Here is a 21,496-nt window from a genome sequence, read left to right as displayed (position 1 = left end):
CTATGATAGGGGAAGACGCGTGCTTCTAAACTCCCGAAAATATCCAGATGTGGCTTTCATCGAAGTCCGCCCTTTCCGACCCCCTGACTTACAATACCACCCTCGGAAACACATCGTCTCGAAAATCGCAAGCCTACCGCGTCATCCCGGTGCAGTGCATCGAGCAACCTTTCCCAACCTTTTCACCAAGCTGATCACCTCTAATCACTCGGTAAAGTTCACGCCCTTCCCCAATCCAGCTAAGCCCAAATACCCGAGTACAATAGGAGAGAAAAAAGCCCACCCCCGGGGACCGCGGCAATGACTGACATGTTTCCCCCCCCCCCTGCTCTCCTGAATTTTGTCAGCTGGGTGTGATTCGTTGTTCGCTTGCCGGCACTCTTGATACCGGTGTGATAGAGTACCCGATCCGACAGACCGAGCTACTATACAGCTCAGGAGGGCCTTTCTCACTACTACAACTGTGCCCCCTCCCCTCCGAACCAGCCCAAAAACACCGATCTTTGGCCTACAACTGCCCAGTCAGCTGCGTACCGTAGTCAATCCAAGCATCATGCTGTAGCGCTCCTCTACTCGAGTACCCGTTCAGCTAAGCTCTAGCTTCCTCCCTTCCCGGCAAAGCCTTATATCGTACGTGTATAATATCATATAATACGGCAGCTCGTAGGGGTATGGCGTTTGGCATTTTTTTACTGTACGGATACAAAGTGTCGATGTAGGGCATGATAGGAAAATATCATAACTATGGGTTTGGTGTGAGCAGGGATTGCCTTGTCCCATCGAATCGTTGGGATATTCAGACACTCGCGAGCTCGCCCGCTTAGGAGAGCGGTACGCTGGTGGGCAGTGGTTTGGATGAATCAATGAATGGTTGGGAGAGAAAGTAACGATAACTTCAATTATACACAAAACAGCCCCATCCAAAAGAAAAGAAAGAAAACAATGCAACATCTCCAGCAAAAAGCAAAGCACCGGGCCAATGCATCCCAAACTACTACAAATAAAATACAAAGGGTAAAAATACAATAAACAGTGCAAACTGGACTGTGTTCTAATTTTCGAATCCAACCGTGAAGAAGACTTTTTGGGGATGACACCGCGTATGCCAATGGTGGGGGAATAAAGGGCTTAAGCGTTACGAGCCATATGCTCCTTTGAGAAGCGAATGAAACGCTTGGTCTTGATAGGCTTCGTCCCGCCGTTCGCACAGGCAGTTCCGGGGGCAGTCTTGCCCATGTTCTGGTTGACCCCGCTTCCGCACTGGCTCCATGTTCCATCGGCATTGCATGTGATGGCGCCCTCGACGCAAGCTCCGCCGGTGGAGGGTTGCGGGTATTGAGAGGGAGCGGTGGATGGGGCCGGGGCGGGAGAGGAAGGAACAGGAGCGACAGTTCCACTAGGTACCGAGGATGGGGTTCCCGCAGGAACAGATGTCTTGGTTGTCCCTGAGGGTGCGGGGGAGGTGACCTGTGAGCCGCTGGTGGGGGTGAGCTGTGGGGGGGCGCTACTGAGGGTGGGGTTCGGGCTGGGCTTGCTGCCGTTTGGCTTGCTGGCGACGCTGCTGCTGGAAGGAGTGGAAGTCGGGGATGGGCCGCCAGCTGCCGGTGGTGCTGAGGTCGAGGATGGGCCGCCAGCTGCAGGTGGTGCGGAGGACTGTGAGCCGCCAGCAGGTGGCTGCGAGCCAGTTGCGCCACAGCCCCCTCCGACTGGCGGGACACCTCCCGAGCCCTCAACGTTCTTGCCCGGGTCGGGGAATGCGAGGTCGCCCGTCTCGGTCGTGCAGTCATTTCCTATGTTCGCTTTGAACATGTCGGGGTATGCAGACAAACCCTGCCCACCGCCAGTGTTGGTGATGGCGGCGCAGTTCATGTACATTTCTCTGTTGCCCACGTTGTTGAACCATGTCCTAATTGCTCTGTTAATTCAAGGTCTTTGGGAGAGATATGAAGGATTAGATAGCTTACCAAGCGACGAAAACGGGACCATTCTTGGTCTCCTTGGGAACAGTGAAGCTAATGTCCTTGAGCGGGCATCCTCCAACGAAGGACTTGCCGACCTTCCAGGTATTGCCTCCATCCTCAGAAAATGAAACCTGGCAAGATCCACCACCATGAGTCGCTGATCCGTCAAAGCTCATGGTCTGGGTGCTCCCGGCTGGCCAATCGACGAGGGGCTGAGTTCCCTTGGCATCTTTGTGATATCCCTTGCAAGGGAAGTTGCTGCCAGATTTGTCGAGAGGAGCCTTCATGTCGAAGTCCTGCTGTATCGCATTCTGGGGTGCTTGTGTCGAAGTTCTGAACGGAACTGGCGACTTGAGATTGACGTGGGCATTCGCCGAACTCAATAGCAAAGCGGCGGCCAAGGCGGCCAAGGCAGAGAATGAAGTCTTCATATCGAGCGATAAGATTTAAGGGCGGTCCGTTAGAGAAGGGGTTGTGGGATATTGGGGGATTTTTCTTTTTTCACTGAAAAAAAGATAATTAATGTATGAACGGTCGTTCGAAGGGCTCTTTATTTCGCTTGAATAAAAAAAAAAAGAGGCCGCAGGCCTGTGGAAAGAATGTGCGAAAATGGAGAGAAAGAAAATAAAGGAATGAAGGTAACCTGTACCAGTGCTAATGCTTTCCTGTGGAGAAAGAAGGATGGTGAGTGAGAAAAAAGGACTCTCCGGTGGGTGAGCAGAATATCTTATATATCGCGAACGGCCCCCTCGAATGTACCTATTAGTTCCTACTACAAGTACTACCTCTACCCCCCACTCCTCCCGTCCAGTTGTGTTCCCTCTTTTTTTCTTTTTTTTTTTGTCTCTACTGTACTTACTACCCCCTTTGGGATTTCACTAATACGTACGTACTGTGCCTGTAAGGAGGGGCAGACCCCGCCAATCATCCTTACTTGCAATATCACGAGAGACAAGCCAGCAAGGGTGAGACTGGTCTGTGTGGTTAAGACAAGGCCGCCACTGAGCACCACTCTGCCACGATAGGCTCCATTCCCGTCGAGCAATCAGATTTGGTGAAACAGCTTCGTTTCGTCCATTGAGCTCTAGAGGAAACCATGACCACTCAAGGACCCGAGGCCAAGGATCAGTCCTGTTTGAACAACCGCCTGCTTACGGTAACAGGGTACTCAGCTGCGCCGTGACACGAAAAAGCCAGTAAGAATCAGCCATCATAACAGGGAAGATAAATGAAGAAAAAAAGTTCGCCTCTCGCCATGCGATGATTAGGTCAATCCGTACCGTGCAGACGAAGACTAATTGACCCCTGGCCATCCCCTCATGATCGACCTGCAAGGGACCAAGCTAACCAACGCAAATCAACGGGGGCAAGAAAAGAAAGTGAGAGGCCATCAACCACTCAAGCATGCAGTACAGGTATTCGAGTACGCGCAGAACGAGGCTGGGCAGTCATTCACGGTACCCCTGAATGAGAAGAAACGATCCTGATGGCCCACTACAAGTATAGTAGCGATAACGGCTCGTTAGGCGAGAAGCCACACAGAGGCGCTGAACGGACAAACTTCTACTCGTAGTGTGACAGACTGCCGCTGCTGCCTCTTCTCCAGATGAAGCTGTTGTTGCAGCCGAAGATTCGCACTTTCTGGCACTCGCTTATGATTCGTTCGAGTGAATACTGTACCTTTGTTCCTCCCCTCCCCTCCCCCCCCTATGGGACTATTAAAAAATTCCCCGCTCTGCTGCCCCTGACCTACTTTTGGAAGATTTTAGTCCGATGTGCTCGCGCACTGTATGGGAGTGGTAGTGGCATTGGTGCTCCGCGAAGAGTGAAATGTTCATCTCATTGAGCCAAATTTTCGGTTTCGGTTTTGCATGATTGTAAAAACTGTGCTCATCCCTCTCACTACGTAATGGTATATAGTAGAGAGGGTCGAGAGTTGATGAGAGGAGGCAGAGTAATCTCGCTAGATAGACAGACTCCCAATGCCATTAGCAAGGTAAGGAAGTCTAATTGCACTGCACTTTGCTCCTACTCGCACGATCCAAGACGTAAGGTGTACTGTACTCTAGTCGCATTCGACTTGCTCCACCGATAATTTAATTGTTTCAAGCTCGCTGTAAATTCAAAGGATGGGTGATAAAGCTCGCCAGCCAGAGCTAGTCTATTCCAATGGTGAGGGGAACTGCGGTAGACCTTCTTTCCGTCTCATCCGACGAACGAACCAAACTCTCCTCCTCCTCCTCACCCTACCGCGCGGTGGAAGAATGTGAAAAAATAAAACATAGAGCAATAGATAAATTTAAAAAATCCCGGTCCAGATCGCCCATCCGTTTCAAAAAAAATCGCCCACGAGAACGAACCTTGAATAGGTACGGTACGGTGCGAGTATCATACTGTACGAGTACCGGTAATAGCATCTATCCTGCCTACCGCTGTCTATCCCTTTGGTACCAACAGTGAACATGCCCTCACCTTGTCCTGTCTCGTTTCTGCTCGTACATCTCCGTACATAATTATACATTCCTTCTTGCCCAATTGCTCGCTCGCTGGCAGGGCGCATCCTAGAGCCGGCTCCCACAGTGCCGGGGTAGGAACTTACTGTATTGGGCCGTCTACAGTGGTTGAGTGGCACACTGATCAGGCGTGGGGAAAAATAGACAGTGAGAGAGCCGCCTTCTTGGCGGCTGCTGTGGGTTGTGGGAACCTTGCTGGTATGATACTCGAGTACACGAGTACAGTACACGATTTACACGCTGCAGCCAGTGTTCCGGCAGTGCAATTTTAGACAAGCATGCAGACAGAGAGGGAAAGAGGATACAAGTATCATACTGTAGAGAGGTACGGCCACGAGCAGAGTACAGTACAGCGCAGCGAATGCGATACTATACGAGCACCGCATCGATATCATAGTGTGGCAGTGCAGTGCAGTGCTATGCTACATCTCACCCCTCCACTTCCGGACGGCACCGAAGCCACCCACTTACGAAGCTTCCCGGGCGGTTAGGCACTATTGCTACACAACGCAGATCACTACTCCAAGTTGACTAACCACACTCAGCAGCCTGTTCTCCTCTTCCACTCCCACCTCTTTCGAAAGCGTGTATCACCATCACCCTCGACATCTTGAGACGGATGACTAAAGTACCGGTACTGTACCTGCTCACTCTACTCGCGATACGCGCCGGCAGCAGAACAGCGGGTTTTGACAGGAAGAACGAGATTACAGTACAGCAGCTCAGGTGCTCTGCCGCAGGGCATAGCATAACGTAGTCTACCCTCCTGGCATGACATGAGAGCCATGTAAACCTCTGCCTCTATGATAGCTTTACTAATAATTCCTTGCCGGTACGCTAGTTAAACGCTATTACATATGGTAGGTAATGGGGCAAGTTGCCCAGGAGAGGAAGTTGGATAAAAGAGCCTACCAGTAATGGTACTCGATGGATCGTTGGCTCCAGTTTACAATTCTCGGTACAATACTTGTCCCAGGCTAGGAGTATCCGAGAGCCGGGATTAAAGGAATGTATAGCAAAAAACCTGGGAGTATCTGAGCCCCAATGCAAATATACCGGTATCCCTCCCCTGTTTTTGGGTGGTCGTGTACTCGAGTACAGTACTTGAATCTGGGACAAGCACTTGCGCTTACAGGGTGGGGTGGGGCGCCGTAGTAAAGATTGTAGGGGCTCGAGGAGGAAGAGGTTAGAAAAGCTCTGCGCGATGGGGGGGGGGGGTATGAAATGATCGATAGAACATCTGCTTGAATAAAGATACCCACATCCCTCTTGTGTGATCCTGGGAGCAAAAGAAACGTGCCCCTCCCCCCCACCAGGTTTTCCATACAAAATTCCGATTTCCAATTCGCTACTAAAATAAACTACATTAAATACTCCTCCTCCAAACCTTGGTAATAGGAAGGGAATCAATGGGGAGTTTGGCATTATGAATTTTTCATCTTTGTTGACGGTCCTGAACACTAACACAGAGTCATGATGAAGTTGGCATGCCTTGTTGCTATGCAAAATTTCATACAAATTGGCTATGTTTTATATGGAAAGCCGGGAGACACGTTTCTTTTGTTGCCCAGTCCTTACGAGTACTTGTACAGCATCATACCGGTATTCTCCCTCCACAATCATTGCCTCCGGAATAACCCACACCCGCCCAGTACAGGCACAGCGTCATTCTCGCACACACTTCACTCCACTTTACGGTCATGTAGCGTAATACCGTGTAAATTTAAAACGCCACAGCAATCCAGCCTTTTCCTTCGCCGCTCATGAGATGGAGGCATATAACACAACCCTTCCTACCCCCATTACAACATCAAAGCCCCCCCCCCTTCGAACCTAAAATTCCCAGCTTAACGCCAATTATCACCTGCAGTACCACACAAGCTATGCCGCCGTAATCAAACCCAACCTAACCATACCCAATCATCACCCTCCTTCTCCACTTCCCCCCGCGAAAATCCGAAACGCGGACGTAAGGACCGTAGCACAAGCAGCTCGGGGTGTAGGGCGCGACTCGGTAGGGCATGTACTAGTACGAGTACTCATACCTTTGGCCCATCCCCCGATTGGTGTAGCTAATGTAACACCGCCCTGCTCTCGTAGACTTTCTCCGGACAATCGTGCTGTGGCGGGTAAGTTCCGACGCCCCTCGGTCGGCGGTCGTCATGCTTTCTCACTCTCATTTGACCCAACCTGGGGAAGTGGGGAGGTTGGTGCTCGCTCTTGCGGAGGTTGTTAAACCTCACCCTGGATGTACCGATCGGCAAGTCGGAGAAGAGCAGTGAGGCAAGCCTCACCTGGCCCTAGTAGGATACGGTGATGTACGGGTACTTGTGCTAGGTGGGAGCCGAGGGTCATCTGCCGGTGGAATAGCATGCGTGCCGGTGCGGTGGCCTGGGAGGATGGGTTTGACTTGGCATTTCATGCTTTCTCACTCGGATCGCAATCCGGATTTCGAGGTTGGTATTGGTGAAATTGAAGGAATACCGGTAGCATTGTGCCATAATATTATGATATTGTGGTGGTTTGGGGGGTAATGAGGAAGGATCGCATAAACTCATAGCACGCCATCTAGGTTTTCATGCCTTGCATTGATTAGACAGTCGGATGACAAATCTGTTGCATATATTACCCCCACTTTCGCAAAAATCTCTAAGTTAGTCAAAATCCGAATAACAAACTCCGACCGGAAATATATCTCTCTATCCACCCGCCTGAAGTCGCTTGCATCGATGGGAAAACTTGAAATCCGATCTCTTGTTCCCCTCGCCTTAGCCCGTCGCCAGGTAGTTTGCGCTTTCTGCACTTTCCATTTGTCCCCATATCTCCTCTGGATTGGTTCCTCCACCTATAATGTTTCTTAACACCCCGGAAGAGCAGGGTGTCGAGGATGGTAGTGAGTATAAAGGTTGTATTCCCCCTGCGATCTATTCGGTTCGTCAGCTTGGCCGTTTATCGGGGTAGCAGGGGCCAAAGGTAAGACATAAGTTACAGTTGAGCCTATCGTCCTCCCTGTATATAGACGGGGAGATGATAGATGACGACTATACCGCCATGTTTTATATGGCAGCACCTACGCTGCGGGTTCGGACTGAGCCTGGGTTGGTAGAATTCCGGGCGACGGGGGTGGCATCTGCTGACGAAAATATATCCTCGGACCGGTGCCGTCCAAATAGGAATACTGCCTACGTATGGGGCACCACTTAACAATACTGTGGTTGAATATTTCTACCAAGCGTTTGTGCTATCCAGTGAAAATGGTAGAATTAGGAGCATTGGGAAGCACTATAGGGCACTGGAAGATGGACTGAATGTTTTTTTCCGAGCGCTTTCCGGAAAGCTTGGTTAGAGCCGGGAGCCAGAATACTGTTCCAAATGTGCCAGCAATGCATAAGGCCTCAGTTCAGTGGTGGATATACAATTGTGAGGATATTGCTTTGGTCAATAGTGAAACCTCAGATCTCGGGATATCAAGGTGAGATAACTGGTCGGAGGATTCATCGGGATATAAGATATCACTCTGACCTATGCTAAAAGGTTATACCCAATACATTTGTTGTCCAAGATTATGTATGGCCAACTTACCACATGGAGCAGCCATAAATTATATTCCACAAGCCTTTTAATAAAACCATCCATTTCAATAACTGGGCGGGTATGCATGCAACCTGATATTCGGCGTACACATTAGTCGTTCTCATTTACTTTCTCGATGTACTATATCACCCGAGCTCTTGTAGGGTCGTCCCTCAAAGACCGATTGACGATGGTGGTTTTTTTCTTAGGAGTAAACCTGTACGATGCGTCTAGAATGTCACTCGTTAGGACGAGCATGGAGTCGAATTTCAGGTGATTTCATACCGGTCACCCAGTCCTCGAAACCAAGTTTTAGTTTGTGTTGGCGATGGTGACATATAAATCCAACCTATCAAACCAATAATATAGAGGTAGTGGTTTATTTTGTTACTCGAATTTTGGCCCTCAAATCGGGATTCACCATCAATCGCGAATCTAGTGGCACCATTAGCTCCTCCCCCCACACCACTGAGATATGGACAAGTTCTACAGATATCACCGCCCGCCCCACAACCCAAAGCTGTAGCGGAGGTAAAGGGTTCCAACAGCCAGAAGAGATTCCGCTACTCCAGTGGGTGCAGTTTCTGCCTGGAGATAGGAAAGTTGGACCGCAAGTTCCTCGAGTGATAATCCTAACCCTGGGGTTTCGTTTCCACTTGTGATGGAAAAATTACTCTCTCAGTGTAGCTAGTACAGACCAACTTCCTTGGATACAGTGGGGGTACAAATACAGTGAGTAAAAAAATCGTTGTTGGGGTGACTGGAAGCATCAGTACGATTATATTCCCAATTCAGAAATTCGTACGGTTGATACTGACATCCACCTTCAATCGCACTAGCTAGCCTACGTGTGATATAGAAAGATATTCCGCCGGTCAAGAGACTATTTATGGTAGTCTTCAAGTTAGGGAAGTCTACAACTACACCTAAGCCTGTGACCGCCTACCTAGGCGGAGACTGTGATGCCACAAGACCGTTTATATCGGCATCCATGAATGCGGCCCTATCATCTCGTTCGCCATCTACAAAGGCATTCCTGCGAACAAAAACTGGCATAAAATATAGCTTGTCAGATATTGTAATCTTTGTATCACATAATCAATTAGCTCAAAATACAATTTAGGAATCTCCAGTAAGGACAGGCTAACTGTTCGTATTTGGCCCAAGTCACCTGGGAAATTATCTATAAAGGTCTACTATTCAGAGTTTTAGCTTTGCGTTTCTTCGATTTCGGAAGTGCTTACTGATACTTTGTCTGTCAAGTTGTAGCACAATAAACATAATACAACACCAGATGGCAATTTTTTTTGTCAATCTTCCTAACCACTCTCCATCACCCTCCGACTACTCTGCCCTGTGGGCCAAACTAATGTAGTCTTTCGCAAAGGTAATGTGGCTGATAAAAGGGTGCAAGCATCGAGTCATCAAAAACCTGCTCCCAAACTCTGGATATTTCTTCGACAGGGGTCCCTTTATCGGACCGACTGCCAGTGCTTTCTACGAAACTTTTTGTTCCAGGCCCTGCAAGAGTGGGGCTTGCGGCCCCGACAAGGTATGAGTACGCACGTCGCTGCTCTTAAGTGGGAATGGCTTAGGTCTCTAGATCAGCTGGTGTGGTAAGGCTATCAAGATGCGAAGGGCACAACAAGACGTATCCGGTGGCTGAAGGGTGAGTCCGTGCCGGGAAAACTTACAGCAGAAGTTATTAGCATGGTATCACTTTGAGGCCTGAAAGTGGGACTCAAACGCTCGGGTCATCAGATAGGGGTATCGGTCGTATCATACAATCTGTGGGTCATGCAATGGTGTCATGTAAGTTAAGCATGGAGCTGCTCAAGAGCTTTTGTTTCAACTACTCTCATAAATATACCCGCGGAAATGTGGGGTCTATCTCGGGACTTCAGAAACCATTCATTCTCTTAAACGAGCTACTGGTTTACTACATTTGGAGCCTGATCGGCTCTCACTACAAGCCAATTGCAACTTTCGGGAGCATTTAAAAAGGAGATTAGCCCGAGTGCAAAGTAGCACCCAAGTTCTTACTGATTTTGAAAACATAAAAGTTACTGAACTTGCTCATTCAGCATAATAAAAGTGGACTTTACAGTCAATCCAGAAGGGCTCTCCATCTTATATGCCCAGGAAGTCGGAGCAAAGGCGCAGTAAAAGGGGTCGGAGGGCATTGACAAGGTCAGTGAAAAGACCCAACAAATATTTCAAAACAGGTCACTTATGGAAGACTGTAAAGAATACGACCAAGAGGCACAACCAGCAGAAACTCCTCGTATTGTGAGATTGGGCCTTTATCATAAACAGTTCTCATCAGATATAATAGGTCTTCTTGTATTGAACTGTTACTTGTGTTGAACCTTTAGGAACCCCCCCTTGTGAGTCGACTTCTTCGAAGGTGGCTCAGGATCTTTCCAAGTGGCGGGAGGCTGGGCACTGCTACTAGGATAATACAGTAAATTCCATTAAAGGTTACTTTCGATTCACCCCTTGTACGCCGAGGAGACGGCAACAATACCGGCATCACACAGTGTCATATCGACTTATCTGGCCAATTCGAGAAGCGGTCTCTACAGTACTCGTAAGAGCTTGTTCTCTGCAACTGGCTAGGCCTATCGGACCTTCCAACGGGACTGCATATCCACACACAGGTATCTATCCCAAGTTAGACACCGAATCTCCAGTTATTTCTCGCGGCACCCTACTTTTGCTCCGTTACGAATATTCAAGCTTTCCGTAGTCCCGGGTCCAGGGTTCCTATCTTAGGGACCAATACTCGAGCACGGTATGATAGTTATCCACTTGATATACCTGTATTGTGTGGTATATGTACCCCATATCGGAGTATTTGGTAGGCGGGTTTAGGTTGAATTGTGAGCGAGTGGAGGAGAAAACCATAGCCATTGGTATCTCATCGACAGTAAAGAGGGAGCTTTCTCTCCAGAACCGACTATCAATACGTGAGCACTCATCAGCTCACTGCCCCTTACAAGCGATTACCATTGCACAATTGCCTCTCTTGGGGTATCTATCGTCAATTCGCGGTCACTGCTCGCGTGAACAAGTTGAAGTTGAATATAGTACCAGACAGAAATCGATTAGTTATGGTAGTCAATTAGGGAACGGAAATAATACTCAATATCTCATAAGTCTAGGGTCGCCACAGTACCCAACTTCAGCCCGACCGCGCGAGTAAGTTAGCGTGTGCCGTAGTTTACCAAATGGTCAACAAGAATTGAGGCGAATCACAGGACTATTCGAAGGTGCGTGGGCGGTCTCGACTACCCTCGCACGGTTCCACCACCAAGCTTAGTAACCAGAGATCAACGCCCTGCGAACTTTTGAGGATCGAGCCTTCTTCCGCCGACCTTTCCCCAAGCACTAAAATCGCATCTGCAAGAACCCGACCTTGCCCCGTCGGATCCTCTCCAGCCCGTTTCCATTTGGCCTATCGCTCCAACAACAATGAATCAGGACAAAGACTCTCAAGATAATTCCACCGATACCGGGCATCATCAACTACAGCATCAGATTCAATTTAGTCCGCCCCCCTCGCAGCTAGGCGGAGGCGAATCAAATGGTGGAGGTGGGGGCTCAGGTAGTGGTTCCAAGAGGAAAAGGGTTTCTTTGGCTTGCAATGCCTGTAGAACGAGGAAGTCCAAGGTGTGAAAAATATTTGTTTTGGTTTCTGACATAGGATGGTTCCGTTTTTCTTGTGGGAGAGCCGGTTAATGTGAATCGCAATCCGGGAGGTTTGAATGAGAAGCTTACGCACAAGACTGCTTTACCTAGTGCGATGGAGTTCGACCAAAATGTTCAATGTGTAGAGGCAAGTTGATCACTTTTATCTGCCTTTTTATCGGGGGTGGTTGCTCAGGAAAGTTATATTAACAATCACGATATTTAGACCTGGATTTCGATTGTGTTTATCAGCAGAGCGCTTCTTCTTCGAATACAATCATCGGAAAAGAGTATAAATGCCCTTTTGGTGATGCGAAATCTTGTTCCAGCCTGCGGTAAAAAGAGGAATTGGAAAATTGGGGTTGGGAACATGGAAATTGATTGGCTTGAGCCACTCAGCGCTCCAATCGGAACTCCAGAATTCCATGTCTCGTTTTCCGATTTTCTTTCACCGCAGGCTGTGGTTTGCGAGTTCTAATTTAAATCCCATAGTTACATTGGCCGCCTCGAGACTCGGTTGCTCGCCGTCGAAAACCTCCTAGCAGCGCAAGCCTCCGAGTCTCGACTTCGCAACTCACCTACACTCACGGCCCCGAACCACGACCTTAATGACGACGCACAGAACCGGCGCAGTGCTAGCGCTGACGGTCCACCTTCAAAGCGCACCCGTATTGAGGGGTCGAACACACCGAACCTAGACGCAAATAACGGGGAAACTTTCGTGAACCTTAAACTAGGACAGTTGGAAGATGAATCCAGTGCCCAAGATACGGTTCTTGACGGGATGGGTGCCCTGAACCTGGGGGATGAAGAGGATTATGGTTATTTTGGTAACCGCAACTACCCGATACACCTTTCAGTTGTTCTAAACATTTCGTTATTCAGGTCCGTCGTCAAATATAGCTTTTATCGGGCATGTCACCCGCGCCCTAGCAACATCCGTGAGCGTGACTACAACTTTCACGAAAGAGTTTCGCCGCACAGATCCTACTCTAGACTCATCCTCTCGTTTCATCTCTCCTCGTAACTCGCCGGCCCCATCGACTGGGGGTGAACTCGATATTCGGGCAGGGAATGTCAAGATATATGTCCTGCCGCCTCAAAAGCGTGTATTACACTATGTAACATTGTATTTCCAAAACACTAATATCCTATTTCCATATTTGCATCAGCCCAGCTTCCTAGAAACCTACGAGGAGGCTTTAAGGGATGGATTTTCGAAGGTTCGGCGAACATGGCTAGCCTTGTTGAACTTAGTTATGGCGATGGGCAGTAGAGCTAGCACAGAGACGGACATTAGCGCTGAAGAGAAATATAAGACTGCCGAGGTGTTTTATCAAAGAGGGTTCGGTTTATGTGATGGTCATTTTCTTAGACTTGCAAGTTTAGATTCGGGTGAGGCGTCAGAAATAGTCTCTGGTTGGCCAACGGAACTGATAGTGAATAGTGCACTTGCTGCTGATGATGAGCCATTATCTTCAGAGCACACGGAAGCCGAATCAGTGTTGGACTACACACGGGTTGGCTGTACGAATAGCATTACAACTAGGGTTGCATTCAAATCAGGCCTTGCAACGGTTCCCGCCCCTGGAGAGGGAGCTGAGAAAAAGAGCCTGGTATGGTTGTGTTTTGCTAGATAGGTAAGCAGGCTGAATGGTAAGATTTCGGCTCGATACCACCACTGACTGGCTCACAGAACCTTATGCATGACTTTTGGCCGGCCTTCCGCAATAGCAACGTACGCAGAGAAGCTGGACCTACCATTGGACGTTGAAGATGATGTGTTCAAGACAAACATGTCACCTGTTCCAGTTCAGCCGTCTACTCCTACATCAGTCACCTTCTTTATTCTCTCTATGTGAGGACACCTCTTCATTCGACCCCGCATTGGCTAATTAGAAGCTTAGAAAGCTATATACCCTCCTAGGTATGATAATTGACACGCTATACGGGGGAAATCTCGGTGGCGGAGATCAAGTAGAACCGACGTTTGCCTATGTAGCTCGTGTTGCAGAGATAGAAGAAAAGCTCTCTACCTGGCGACAACAACTCCCAGCAGCACTCGGTATCGTATCTTCCTCAGATATCCCAAGTGGCGGCGGTCCACCGAGCAAGTTTTGGCGACAGAGTATCATACTGTCGCTTCGTTACTACAACACCCGAGCGCTGCTCCATAGGCAATTTGTTGTCAAAGGACTGAGTGAGATTTGGGGAGGCGGGCCAAGCACTAACAAGTTCGAGGGTGATTTCTTTTGGAACTTTGGATGGGCTAGCATCAAGGTGTGTGCAGAGAGCGCGATTGAGACGGTAGAAATCATACACAAAGTGAAGTATCGCAGCGATCTTCTTGGTTTTTGGTGGTTTACGCTTTACTACAGTACTTCTATCACAACCGTTCGTTTAGGGAAGAGTCTGACATCATGAAACAGCATTCAATGCGAGCTTGGTTCTTGTATCAAAAGTCCTTATTGTCGGTCAAGTACGCCAATTAGCGCTCCGACCGGACTTCGTTCCAGAAACCGCCAGTCTGCTCAAGCATCTAGAGATGGCCATGGAAACTATTGAGGTGCTAGCAGCTGGCAATAGAATTGCAAACCGCTGCCGCCTTTTCCTCAAGAACCTCATGCGCTACGTTGCGCCCCTTGGTTTGTCCTGCTCTCCTGCTCGCTCCGACAAACCGCTAATCTTCACCACTGAAGCGACCTCCTCCCCCCGCATAGTAACATCAATACCTCAGCCCGCCCAACTCCCCGATCGTCCTAGCACTGACACGCCAGAATCCTCCACCGTGCAGAATGAGCCACCGCAGGACCCGTACCAGGGTTCGATTGAGGATCTGCAGAAATCGCCATTTCGCACACAGTTAGGGGAGTTTATGCTAGAGAGTGATTTCACATATTTGAATTCCATCCTGCCGCCGCTGGCCATGGGCGACATGAGCGGCATGGAGAACGGCCAGTCATCTTCTAGCGGATACGTTCCTAACGGCAGCGACTACGCGCACATGAGTTTTGGGGCTTGAACGGGGTTCCTCAATACCGCTCCTTTCCCTCCCACCTTGTACCTTCTCCACTCTCCTTATATTTTCGAGCCTTGCTAGTTTCTGCTGCCGCCGAGTTTAAGGGCGTTCCCAGACAGGATACCCATAACGTGTATTGTAGCTATCATGAGGGAATCAAGATTGAGCTTTGGATGCTTTGGCGTGTACATGTGCCAAAGTTTTCAACGTTAGAGTTGGACATCAGCGAGCTCTGCTGGTCTAGTTGTATGATATGATATGATATGATATGATTATCGCTTAGGGAAATACCCTGAGTGCCTTAACTGGCTTGCGAGAGGTCCCCGGCCCAAACCCGGGGTCGAGCCCTATGCTTTCTGCGGGTGGGTGGTTGGGACAGGCAATCCGTGCCGGTCGGAAGGACGCCTGTTCGTCGTTGACTCGTTGTGCGATTTGAACATCTATTATTCCCGCATACGGAGAACGAAGAAATGTAAACATTATCTAGAGAAGGGGGGGGGGTGAGGGAGTGTTATAATTGAGGGATATGGCAAAGTTCCGTAGAAAGTCAATCTCCCCCTCCGGATTAAACTACTCAGCCTCGAGAATTGGCGAGTGATACGGTATGCAGTTGATATCCCTCCTCCTTCCCCACCTATGTAGGCCTTCGCGAACGTTCATGGAACAGCTTCTGATCCGAAGTTATCGTATTCTACCCTGTTGTTATCAACACCCCATTCCCCTTGGCCGTAATGCTTCCTTCAACCCTAGGATAGACCCCACTCCTCTCCCTGAGCATGTGATACCCAATCCCACATCATACCCCAAAAACATCTAGAACGTAACTAGTCACTACTCATCACTCGTTGACCAATGGCCACCGGATATGATACCCTCCCGGGTCCTCTGACCATCTTGCGGCTGCGCCGATATCATATATAATCACTCGACAAGCGAGGGCCAGATGTTTGAGCACCAGGAGCAAGCCATCATCACTGTCACCACAATCGTAACCATCAGTAGCAACAACAGCAGCACACAGTACCGGTATGTGAATCGCGATAAGCCGGATTCGAAAGGAATATGTAACTCATATATATTGCGCTCAAAGGAATAACTAGATTACTGATTCGTATGTGCTTCCTTCACCCCTTCCTTCCTCCCCGAAAAGAGAAAGAGAAAGAAAAAAACAGCCATATATACCCACCACATTCCTTCATCGGTTCACCCAGTCAAACAAAAGCCCAACCCAAGCCTAGCAAAAAAAAAGGGACAAAGGAAGAGAAAATCGTACACCCCGCCGTCCAATCCGACATAACGCCAAACATACAACCTCCGACCCCCCCCCCAAGTTTATCCACAGTATTATGGAAGGCGAAAAAAGGAGAAGAAAAAAAAGGTGGCTTATATCGACCTCCGAATAGACCTCCTCTCGCCTTTTCCGTCTGTGCCACGAAGTTTTTTGGTTCCGGCGGCCTAGTGCTTGTTAAGTTAGCGTTACGCCCAAATAACCTCGCCCCCGCGCGAGGAAGTGAGAATACCTTAACCCCTCTCCTCCCAGTTAGCGTTCCTTCGACCTTCAATAGCGCGCCCTCAAGTTTATCTGAAAGACGTGGCTTGCGCTTGTGGTGGCGGGGCTTCTTGGCCACGCCAGCGCCCGTGCGGTGGCTTGGAGTTTTTTTCGTGGTCGGCGCGGACTTGGGGGCCTTCATTCGGCTTGTCTTCAGGGTTGTTGGGGTGGTGGTAGTTTTGTGGGGAGTTTTGGTTTTGGAGCGGGTGGTGTGGGCACTCGAGCGGGTGTTGTAGGCCATTTCTTTTTTTTTTCTTCTTTTTTTTTTCTTTTTCTCTTTTTTTTTCTTTTTTCCCGGCTTGGTCTTGGTAGTTTTATCGCTGGCGAGAGGTTTTTGTGGTATGGTAGTTTTAGTTAAGGCGGTATTTGGGTGGGGTATGGAGGAGGGGTGTGGCGATGGGACAAAATGAGTGGGAAGGGGAGAAGTTTTCGAGAAAGTGTGTGTGTGGAGGGGAGAGGGATTTGGAGCCCTTTTATATCTGAATTTCGGGACTTTTCGCAAGGGATAGGGTAGTGTAGTGGAGTAAGTGGTGGAGATATATCGCGATGCGTTAACTTAGTGGACAGTGTAGGGTAACTTACTTGTACCACTTGTGACTATCAAACGGATATTTTAGGAAGAAAGTGCGGGCGGTTTTGGTGGAAATGGCCCCGGTCGCAAATCGCCTCGACATCGGGAACTGCGATCGAAATGCTGCCTTCAAACGTCATCCCTGTTGACTGACCAAGCAGCCAAGTCATGCTCGAGAATGTGTAAGTTAAGACTCCTCCCCCTACAAAGTGACTAGACTACTCGAGTACTGTACTCGTACTGGTATATCGCAACTCAGACGAGAGAACCTTCTCAAAAGGAATGATGGGAAGAAAAATGGCATTTACTGAATACCGGTAGGGTTGTCCCCCAGAAGAAATGATTGGTTGTTTTTTTTCTTCTTCCCCTTCAACACCTTGCAGTGTGTGACGGTGTTCCAGAGGCAAGGATGAAGACAAAATCATGTGTGTCTGCTATGATACATTGCTTGTTTGTACTGAGCTTGTTTTTCTTTGTTATCCTCTTGAGCCCCAGACAGACAGCTGAGTGTGATGCCCCCCCGTCTCATGAGGAGTTGGTGGATCGCTTTTCCAGTTGCAGATAGGACGGCAATCTCTACCGTCCTCAACTTACATTATTACCGTAGAATACGGTGCACTACCTAACTTATCATATTATCATATCGCTCAGTCCTCGAGCGAGTTTGCCGGTGCCGCACTTTATCTCTAATCCCCCCCCCGTATCCATCTCGCCCGTCTTGAGCCCAACGTGGAGAGATCAATACTGACACATCACTGTTCTCCCCCCGCCATTCACTTTGCCAACTTGCCCATGTATGCATGATACGGTACCTACCCGGCCAGGAATCCGGATTCACGGCTGAGAAGGCGCCGGAAGGACCCCGCCAACTTGGTCAAGCTTGGAATTCTCCAACGCTCTACGTTTGATCATTTCTACTTTTTCCCTGTGCACAATACTGTACGAGTACTAGTACGAGTACCTCCTGCCCTTCCTCACTTCCTCCCTCACTCCCCAGTTACGGCACGGCGCTCGTATCCTACAGTGGGGCACCAACCCGATTGCTCCCGCGAAAGCAGCCCCCTAGGTTACACGTACCAAACAAGAAATATCTATCATACCTGAACATTCGCCCCCGAATTTAGTGCGGGTGCTCAGGCCCGCACAGACAATCTGCTATACAAAATTTTACAAAATCCCTGTGTTTAGGTGCTACTTGCTGGATACCGGTACCTGTATTCCCGGGTCATCTTCTAACCTATACCCTACTATTCACACTTCTTCACCATTGCGGTATTCCAAGGAAGAATTTTTTTTTTTTTTTGTGGACCCTGCGGAATGAATCTTAGTGGATTAAGGGCGGAAATAGGTCGCCTGAGGTATGCATAGAAGAAAAAAACTGCACAACGTCACGGTAGATCACTCGAGGCCAGCTCACGCATCCTGACTTGTGGATGCATTCGGCATTTTGCCGCATGACTTGGCGCAAATGAAAAGAACATGCACAGGTTCACAAATCTGTCCCCTCCTCTCTTTTCTTCGCTTTTTGCGATGACACTTGTTGAGTTCGACTACCGTACGGTAGTTAGAACTCGAAACGAGAACACGGATGCCGGGCGGTGAGCTTTAGCCTTTCCCAGGTTGCCCCTTGCCTAGCCGGTGTTTTGGACCTTTCGGTAGGGGAGGGGCTCTTTTATCCATTAAATCCCCCCACAGCAACTCTGGGAAGTAGAAGACACGGTTAGTCAAACCGCGAGATGCTCTGAGGAAGAGGAAGAGAATGAACGAACTACAAAGCTAGCTTTTATCGCCTCCAACTTCTAAGAATGGCTTTTGACGATTCGGGAACCATGCGCACCGTAGCCCAACTATGAGACGATCGCATCCAGGCTGCGAGTCGCGTTAGTCAAATCGCGACTTGTGGGGAGGAGGCGCCGGAACTGATCCTAATCCCACGAGCGCCGACGTAAGCGCCAGCTTCCAAAATCATCACCAGCTGTAGCGACCATTCGATGACCAACAACTGTTTTTCCTCCAAATAACTTGAGTTGAGTTTCGGGGCTAGAGTTGACACTGGTTTCAGGAATCGATGAGCGAATGCCACCTACGTGGGATGCTTCATCAGCACCGCTCCCAGCCTTTGTCGAGGCAACAAGTTCGTGGTGTTTTTCGCATCCCTAACCACCACTTGGGGGTCTTCTGTGGAGGGAGACAAACGCAAGTTTTCGAAACGATGGCGGGTTCTCTATGATGTGTCCCCGCACGTAACGCGAACCCTTGGGACTCCACTGAATTCGCTTCGATTCTGTATGATAGAGTGGCTATCTTGCTGGTCTCATGGGCACACAAAGGCCGAGGTCCAAAACCCCAGAGGAGGGGGATGGTTTTTACCATCACGCCGAACATGCATGCTAAATGCTCCTGGTGGCATTAGGAATGGCTCACCGAGCTTGCGTGTAAGGGGTGTTCCTGCGCTGTCTTGGTTCAAGGAAATCCCGTGATGCAATTCTGATTGAGCCTCAATTATCCCAGCCTTCCCATTGTCTCCGCGTTCGGCCCCAGGGCAAAGGCTGCGCTCTGACTTTTCCACTAATACTCCACTGCATTGGCCACCATATCAGGAAATCTCTCTCGGAGTGTCCGCCTTAAAACTGGTGGTAGAGAATTTGGATGAGATTTATAGAAGGTCTCAGATATTTATTTCGCTTAGGGGTGCCGGTGTCGGAGCATGCGTAACTGGCAATCCAGTGGAAGATATAAGTGAGAGATTGATGGCAGCCAGAAAATTCCATGTAAGGATCCGGGGACTGAGTGAGGTGCTTCCCTGGGAATCCACAAGGTCTTGTGTTAGAAAACCCTGCCCGTACGAATGGTGAAAGCAAGGGCTATGGCTGTGGCCTCTGGGATTGCGCCAAGCCCAAAATCCCCATCTTTCGGGAAGCTACGGATGACAAAACTTTTTTACATCACAAGAGAGCTGGGGAATTGGTATCGTGCCTATAAATAAAAACCTGACTAAAGAAAAATATATGATACGTTATCAAAGTGCTTAAATCGGAGAAACAGATTGTGTTCATACCCTCTCGTCCAGCCCGTTCATATGTCCCTCCAGCCCTCCTGGGTTTCCAGATTGTAACATGCTGTAAACCGTTTTACTTTCTCTGCTCTTGCCCCCTTGTTTCTGCGGTTTCTGTGTGTAGAAAGTCCGGAGTCTCCTCTTCCTGGAGGTGTCTCCCAATACCCAGATATAGATCTCCCCCCAACCGGTAAGTTTTGCCAAGGTTTCAGGGCGTAGAAGAGAAGGAGATCCCAATATAGTGCCTCTTTCTTCCATAGAAGGGCTTTTATTGCTATAATTCATGTATTCGGCTTATGGAGATGTTTATGGTTCTGGCGGTGAGTGACCAACCTCAGGTTTTATGACCAACTTCACGACAGATCAACCAACGGAAGAAAATCCCCCAATCTCCCCCCTAAAACCTCTTCAGGGCTTGTGGTAGTGTTTCTTTTTATCGTCCAAACGCTGAGCACGCCATACAGGGCCAAACATTTTAACTCAGACCCATTACACCGATCTTTGGCTATGATTAGTGGCTCTATGGATATGGCCCCAGGTGACTCTACGTAAGATGCGGTGCAAAGGCAATCAATTCTGAACACCCCTCTAATAGGATTGAAAAATCAGGTTTGCCGTCTCACGCGCAAGGTCTCCACTTTCCCCACGCTATAGAAAGCTTCGAAAAATCTTGGGAACAGTTGGATACTTGGATACGAGGCTGGACACTCTATTGCCATGTCGGAACCTGCCCTCCAGTGGAGGACCAATTTGAGCAGAGAGAGATTGGCAGAGCTCTGCGTCACAAGTGTCCTCTGTGGAGCTTCCAAGAGGGAGTGCTGCTGCTCCGAAATGTGTGGGTGGCACAACTCCCTTGCATATAGGGGTATCCCCTGCGGAAATAGTAGTGTGGGTTTGTCTTTGGAATCGCAAACCATGAAATTGGAGATAAACTGGTGGGCGGATGGCAGGAATCCAGAAGCCCCCCCTTCACCAAGGCATGGGCAGTTCAGACACCACAACCGAATGCAAACGCTAGGGCTGCCAGGAAAAGTATCATATATAAAATATTCTAGTTTCTAATTCACCAGTCTGTACGTGAGAGGGTTCAGGAATCAATCAATAGTTAGTGTACCAGCAACCACAGTGATTTCCACATCAATAGTGATGGAGTAACATTGCTCACGTCGTGTTGAGAAGAGAGAGGTATAGTGAGGTGGGGCGTCTACTTGGATGGCGGAAATCTGAGATACCCCTCTCTCAACACTTCCCAGGTGCTGAACCCCTCGTATTCTACAAATTGTCAGTGCTGCTTAGCTTGGTATAGATCCGAAAGCTGCAAGTTGGCAAGTAATAGTTTTATCCACATAGCTCTATACAAAACATTGGGTCGCATTCTGTATTGTAACACTCTTATCCTCACAATGAATCATACAATTGTTCATACAGTGACAGGCAGCTGTTTCACCTATTATACTAGGGGTGCTCCCACCCACACCTCCGCCGTCTCTCTGCCCTTTTGTGAACTTCACCATCGCTTGCATCTTACATACAGCGCCTACATAGAAACCCACTTACCCAGACAT

At 49.0% G+C, this 21,496-nt stretch overlaps 3 protein-coding genes; 1 reads left to right on the top strand and 2 right to left on the bottom strand.

Annotated features, from left to right (window-relative positions):
- GSTUM_00005819001 (uncharacterized protein) overlaps positions 1–230 on the bottom strand; it is a 1,634-nt gene extending 1,404 nt beyond the window's left edge. The window contains exon 1 of the mRNA XM_002837932.2: positions 1–230. This exon is cut by the window's left edge and continues 922 nt beyond it.
- An 898-nt stretch (positions 231–1,128) lies between these two features.
- GSTUM_00005818001 (uncharacterized protein) lies at positions 1,129–2,392 on the bottom strand (the record flags this gene model as incomplete). The annotated part of the gene is made up of 3 exons (XM_002837931.1): positions 1,129–1,525; positions 1,655–1,906; positions 1,965–2,392. The coding sequence occupies 3 exons, from the start codon at positions 2,390–2,392 to the stop codon at positions 1,129–1,131; spliced, it is 1,077 nt and encodes a 358-aa protein (XP_002837977.1).
- A 9,039-nt stretch (positions 2,393–11,431) lies between these two features.
- GSTUM_00005815001 (uncharacterized protein) lies at positions 11,432–15,061 on the top strand. XM_002837930.2 has 9 exons: positions 11,432–11,719; positions 11,849–11,921; positions 11,964–12,027; positions 12,230–12,567; positions 12,623–13,132; positions 13,185–13,377; positions 13,645–14,114; positions 14,167–14,382; positions 14,437–15,061. Exons 1-9 carry the CDS (start codon positions 11,522–11,524, stop codon positions 14,757–14,759), a joined length of 2,385 nt encoding a protein of 794 aa, XP_002837976.1. The 5' UTR covers positions 11,432–11,521; the 3' UTR covers positions 14,760–15,061.
- The last annotated feature ends 6,435 nt before the right edge of the window (positions 15,062–21,496 follow it).

Source organism: Tuber melanosporum (assembly GCF_000151645.1).
Source record: "Tuber melanosporum whole genome shotgun sequence assembly, scaffold_21, strain Mel28".
Lineage (NCBI taxonomy): Eukaryota > Fungi > Ascomycota > Pezizomycetes > Pezizales > Tuberaceae > Tuber > Tuber melanosporum.
Note: the sequence above shows the minus strand (reverse complement) of the source record. Positions and strands in the feature narration are given on the sequence as shown.